Raw genomic sequence first — 6,831 nt, forward strand, 5'->3', positions numbered from 1 at the left:
TGTCCGAGGGAAGAATACATATAGTGCATGTGGTCAGACACACTGAGGTCATGATTGTCATGTTGTAGAGCATGCTGTGCAACAAGATATTGCGAGTTGCCAGTATACACCTTCTGTCGATGTCCATTCATCCTAATTGATAATTTGGTGGTAGTCATGCCAATGTAAAAGGCTGAACAGTGTATACAAAACAGTCGTTATATTATATGTGTCATTTCACAGATGGCTCTCTGTTGATAGTGTGTGTTTTGCCAGTTACAGGACTGCTATAGGTGGTGGTAGGAAGGTACATAGGGCAACTCTTGCAGTGGGGACGGTCACAGGGTAGGAGCCATAGAGTATGGAGATGGGTGCAGACGGAGCATAGGGTCTGACAAGAATATTCCAGAGATTGGGAGGGCAATGAGAAGTCATTATAGTTGTTGTGGGCAAAAGCTCAGACAGATTGGATCTCATTTCAAGGCATGATTTTAGGAAGTCATGGCTTTGGCAAAGTAGCTGATTAACACATTTCAGACCACACTAATACTGACTCACCAATGGTGTACTCTGAAGCTGTTTTGTGGAGGGATGGGATCTTGATGGCAGATACTGTATGTAGAGGTGTCAGACAGCTGACGTAAACCTTTGCCAACATACTCCTTTTGGTCAAGTACCGCAGTGGTAGATCGTTTGCTGAGAGGATAATGATGGAGTCATCAGCTTTTAAGGAACATAGAGCCTGAAGTTATGCAGAGCATGTCGTAGGGACCTGAGGAAGGGTTGTTAAGCAATGCTGGCTGTCAGGAATTCTTGGAAGGCTTCCAAGGGATGATTTTGAGGTAGCGGTGGTGTATCAAGTCGGGATCCTGGTCGGAGCTGTTCAAGGCACGGTTCAATGTCAGGTTTGCTGTTGGAAAGGTTTTGGGACTTAGTTGCAAAGTGATATTTCCAGTTGACGTTATGTGTGAAGGAAAGCAGGTCCTTCACCAAAGCAGCATGATCAAATGCAGGTTTAGGGCTGAAAGTGAGTCCCTTGGATAATACAGATAATTCAGCTGGAGAGAGTGCTTTAGATGAGAAGTTGAGGACACTGTACTGTTGTGGCGGTTCTTATGGTTATGAGCTATTCTTGGTCTGGGAGGCAGAGGGGGAGGCTGTGGAATGTTAAGGATGTTGGCCAAGCTCAGTTTGTAGGAGAGTAGTGGTGGTTGATGGTGTGGCTGTTTGCAGAACTACAGAGGGACATGAAGGTTAACACCACTGTTCAGGTAATTTAGGAGAAGGTGGGATAGCTTTTTGAGGTGAAATCTGGCATGTTGTTGCAGTTTGAAGTTGGCTTAGGGGATGAAACCATCCAAGGAAACGAGAGGGGCAGATAACTGCAGGATTTTGTAGAAAGAGAGAAGTGTGGTGGAGTGGATATTGGCTGATGATGTATATAGGGCAGAGATTAGTCAGGTAAGAGCAAGAGATTGGTGTATTTGAAAGTGCAAAAGAGCCTAGTGTAGAGTAAGATTATACCCAGAAACAGGAACTTTCAAGTTAGGCTTTTTGGAGTAACTCCAAGAGACAAGCAGGTTTCAAGAAACACGATGTGGGACCTTAGTTTTGGAAGTGCAAAAGCATGTTTTCAAAAAGAGCGAATGTAATATGTGATGGGATTCATTAGGCAAGAGAGGACAGTTTGGAGAGTTAGAAATCGTGGGAGTGGCAAAAAGATAAGCAGAGGGTGGATAAAAGTTAGAAAAATGGAAGAAAAGAAAGGAAAAAAATCAGAAAAACTCATACAAAAATCACAAGAATAGATAATGGTTAACAAGAGATAATGTGTGGGTGAGAATTTCTCACCAGAAAAGTGGTCTCTGTGATACGGGAGGTGGGAGGGGGTGGGGGAGAAGTCAGTGAAAAGAGAGAAAATTTTTAGATCTGTGTAAACAGAAAGAGAAAATCATTGGAGAAAATATAAACTACTTAGCTTGGCAATTAAACTAATGTAGGAGATGGCATTAAAAGTCAATCAGAGTGGTTTGGCGAAAAAGAAACACACAAAAATGTGAAAGGATTGTGTATAAACAAGTTAGGTGGAGGGTGGAAAAGAAAATAGCTATCACATTTGCGAATAAATCAGCGAAAGACAATTGGGAGAAGGCCCTGCTGTGTAGTAAACCATAAACTGTCATATACAACTACATAAATAACAATGAAATTGTTATATGTAAATAAAAATGGACTGATCTACATACATGGAAATCTGTACTAGAAAAGATGTAGGGGCAAAGTGTTCATTAATCTTCGTGATACAGAAAAAAAGAACAGAGTAGCACATAAGGCAGAAAACAGATGACAGTTTGAACAAGACATATGACAACAAAGACTGACAAGATGGTTACATATGAAGGAATGATGGCCACATGGATTAACATAACAACGAAAACAGTAAATTTTGGCAAAATAAGTTAATGGATAGATAAAAAAAATCTACTCACCAAGTGGCAGCAGAACACACACATAAAAGATTATCTTTGTCTGGAATGCATTAATCAGCTACTTCGACAAGGCCATGACTTCCAAAAATCATGCCCTGAAATGAGATCCAATCTGTCACACTACACCAAGAATAACTTCTCATCGTCCTCCCAATCTCCGCAATATTCTTGTCAGACCCTATGCTCCTTCTGCACCCATCTCCCTACTCTATGGCTCCTACTCTGTGATCATCCCCACTGCAAGATTTGCCCTATGTACCCTCCTACCACCACCCATACCAGTCCTGCAACTGGCAAAACATACACTATCAAAGGGAGAGCCAACTATGAAATGACACATGTAATATACTGACTGTTTTGTATACTCTGTTTGGCATTTTACATTTGCATGACTACCACCAAATTATCAATTAGGATGAATAGACATCGGCAGAAGGTGTATACTAGCAACATGAAATATCCAATTGCACAGCATGCTCTACAACATGACAATCGTGACCTCAGTGCCTGTTTCACCACACACACCATATGTATTCTTCCCACAGACACCAGTTTCTCAGAACTCCGCAGATGGGAACTTGCGTTACAACATGTCCTTGGTTCTCGCCACCCACATGGCCTTAATTTACATTAACGTTTTCCATCTCAGCGTTTCTTCGTGGTAACTACTCCTTTTTGCACTCCTTTTCAGTTTTCTAAATCTTTTATTTTCTCACCTGTCTATTTTTCGCTGATCCCCACTCCCTCCTCTGTTACGTACAATGCACTTAGCTTTTCACTTTTATTAAGTTATGTACAATGTTTAAGCAGTAGTCTCTGTCTTGAAAATTACCCTGTCTTCCACCTTTCACCTTTAAGTTCTCAGGATTTCAAAGTTTGTCTGATCTAGTCCCCAACTATCAGTCTTTCCTTCTCATCCTGTCTAGTAAGTCTCCCATGACCTGCAGTTCTGGGTGACTTTCCTGAAATCTACCCCTTCTTCTAGATGTCTCTAGCCATTTTCCTTCACCCCTCTTCCTTCCCCTTCAACCGTTCTGCCTGAAGAAGGAGCCACTGGCTCCAAAAGTTTGCCTAATTACAGTCTTTTATGTGTGTGTTCTGCTGCCACTTGTTGAGTAGACTTTTTTATCTATACAATTAACTTATTTTGTTAAAGATTGATTGTTTTCATTGTTATAATTTCATTCAATGATGATTCTAAATTATCTTACCATACTATGTTGACTGTTGTAAAGTTAAAAGATAAAATAATGGGAAAGTTCTGGAAATAATTATTTTATCATCAAATCTGTGAAAGGTGTACAGAGAAAATAATAAGCCACAGATGAGAACTGTAACACTAACTGGATGATTTTCCAATTTTTTCATACAGAATTGTGTGGCATTTTTATCTGATAATTACAATAGTATTAAGGATACAATAACAAGAAAACAAAAAGCTTACCTTTTCACTGACATGCAACATAAATAATGTAGAAAATATGAAAATCACATTCAACACTATAAAAGCAGGATAAACTTAGTGATAAATTTTCTGAGTGTTGTATATCTTAAGGCACGGTTCCACATAAAAACTCAGAAATATGGTTGCAAAACTGCTGCCATGAGGAGGTATATGTGTAAGTATGTGAGTGTAATTGGAGAACATGATAAACAACATTCCCACTGTCTTCGCCAGGAAATAGCAACCTCTGATATTCCAGACCAACAGAAAAAGATTTGATGGGAAAACTGCAGCCCATGGTATTCCAGAGCAACAGAGAAGTATTCAACTGGAAAACCGCAACTTCCATTGTTCAAACAGAGCAGAAATTATGTCTGACGGGATACTTGTAGGCCCTGCGAAACTGTCCAAAAATCGCTGAATGAACATGCCTGTGTTGCTGGAATGTTAAATCATAAGTTTAATGTTTTTAGAAAGGATTAAATAGTTCAAGTATGTATTGTAACTCACCTCACTTTGTCAGGATTTTTAGATATCAATTCACAAAGTTCATTCCAAAGTTGATGATTTGATTTTCCATGTTTTGAAACAAAATCTTCTTTATTAACTATGTAAGCTAACTTCACAGCTGCCTCATCTAGTCTTTCAATTGATGTAAGATATTCTATATAATCTTCAGTATCTTCTGGACATAACTATAAACACAAAATAAAACTTTAGTACCTACAGTCCCTACAGCTGACATTTTGATGCTCATATTGTAAGCTCATAAAAGATTACCTTTAAATACCTTCTAAAGACTCTCACAGCTGTTTCATGGATGTCATATTTCTTCAAGAATTTCAAGTACAACGGCCAAACACGATGGTGCTGTGTAATTGGCAATGCACGCAATGCCCTGTCAAACAGCTGTCGTGTCCTTGTTATGCGACATTGATCCATCAGGAACTGGCAATAATCTAGCCATATTCGAGGCATCTATACAACAAGAAGGAACACAATTGTCACAGTGAAGTAATTCCGCAAATACAGCATATCATGATTAAAATGGTCTACTTCATCTTAGATGTGGATTAATTCAAGTTAATACAAATAAACAAGATAAATATTTCCGTAATAGCCAATTGCAGGATTTGTCAGAAATATCTGACTTCTATCATAATCTAAATATCCATCTTTAGCATAACAAAGCAATACGGAAACAGCCACACACAATCAGTAGTACAGAGGATGAAATAACTACTTTAGCATGATGGAAGAATTCAGAGAGTGCCAAATATTCCATGAATATCATGTACACGACTTTTGTAAAACATTCTTAAGTACTGCTCTCTTTTATAGTATTCTCATCAAGATGACATACACAAAAAGGGTGAAGGTGTTCACAAAAAAGACCCTAGGGTTGTAACTGGTTGGTCTACATAATATGGAAGATTCATGAAGGTGTTCACAATTATTTACTACATGAAAAATGACATTGTCTTCATGAAATGCTGCTGAATAAGGTTGATAAACCACTGTTTAATACACCATGTGAAACTGCTCTGTTATCAAAATTGAAAACTTTGAACAAGGGCCCCAAGGAGAAGAAGGTGGAGGTTACAGTGCTCACAGACGCCATACAGTCTGTTGCTTTCTTTTGAACCATATGTTAATGGAATACGAAATGGAGTGATTACCAGTGGTAAAATGCATTCACTGCTGCACTGCTATTTAAGATGCCAAGCACATAACTGGCAACATGTAGGACCGCCTTTTAATGTTACAACCTAAAAACATGAAAAACAATTATTGATGGACTTTGGAGCAAGCTGATCGGATACACAATCAATGCTCTAAATTACCCCAAAGATGTTTGATGGGGGATGAGGTTCAAATCAAGCCACTGAAAGAGTAGTCAGCAAATCCATGTCGTTTTCTTAAAACCATAATACAATGACAAAGCACTGTCTGTCATAAGCAGGTCAGTTAGATTTACTTAGACAGTCAATACACACTCTACACCACCAGACACCTGTTGGAGAGACCACAAAAATCATTAGGTCGATAAAAAGCAGTACCTTTTCAAGTAAAGAACTAAAATATTGTACAGAGTTGGTAGCATTCCTTTGGAGTTGTCTTCATAGCTCGTTAAAGGGTTAAGGTGCATTTCCTGAGAAACTGACACACATGATAGTAACTCCCAACTATAAAAGTGAAGGAATGCAACTGACCTCTTAAAGATCTATCATCCCCCCCACCCCCAAAGATAATCTATTTCTGTCAGAGACAGAAATGACTCTGGAAGATGAGTTGAACGGCATGCATGTGTTTTTTAATGTATTTCACCACATGGAATTCTCAGGCATTTGGGTGTGTGTATTAATAGTGTATATCTAAAAACAAAGATGATGTGACTTACCAAACAAAAGCGCTGGCAGGTCAATAGACACACAAACAAACACAAACATACACACAAAATTCGAGCTTTCGCAACCGGCGGTTGATTCGTCAGGAAAGAGGGAAGGAGAGGGAAAGATGAAAGGATGTGGGTTTTAAGGGAGAGGGTAAGGAGTCATTCCAATCCCGGGAGCAGAAAGACCTACCTTAGGAGGAAAAAAGGACAGGTACACACTCACGCACACACACGCACATCCATCCGCGCACACACACAGACACAAGCAGACATTTGTAAAGACCCCTTACAAATGTCTGCCCGCATCCGTGCACGCGCGGATAGACATGTGCGCGCGCGCGAGTGCACACCCATCCCTCTCTCCCCCCAAGGCAAGTCCCTCAGCTCCGGGACCGGAACGACTCCCCACCCTCTCCCCCAAGCTTCATGAAATCCTCCCCACTCCACCAAGGGTGTCTTTCCGCCGTCCACCTAACCCTCGTAACCTCTTAGTTCATCCCTATGAAATTCCCGAACCACCTTCC

At 40.0% G+C, this 6,831-nt stretch overlaps 1 protein-coding gene across 1 annotated transcript in view; it reads right to left on the reverse strand.

Moving 5' to 3' along the window:
• The window catches only part of LOC126271995 (pre-mRNA-splicing factor syf1 homolog), a 118,667-nt gene that overhangs the window by 69,964 nt on the left and 41,872 nt on the right, over nucleotides 1–6,831 (reverse strand). Inside the window, exons 5-6 of the mRNA XM_049974478.1 lie at nucleotides 4,693–4,890; nucleotides 4,423–4,607 (exon numbers count right to left, since the gene is read on the reverse strand). Coding sequence (XP_049830435.1) covers nucleotides 4,423–4,607; nucleotides 4,693–4,890 — 383 coding nt within the window. The remainder of the gene's footprint in view (nucleotides 1–4,422; nucleotides 4,608–4,692; nucleotides 4,891–6,831) is intronic.

The sequence above is a fragment of the Schistocerca gregaria genome, chromosome 5, assembly GCF_023897955.1.
Source record: "Schistocerca gregaria isolate iqSchGreg1 chromosome 5, iqSchGreg1.2, whole genome shotgun sequence".
Taxonomy (NCBI): domain Eukaryota; kingdom Metazoa; phylum Arthropoda; class Insecta; order Orthoptera; family Acrididae; genus Schistocerca; species Schistocerca gregaria.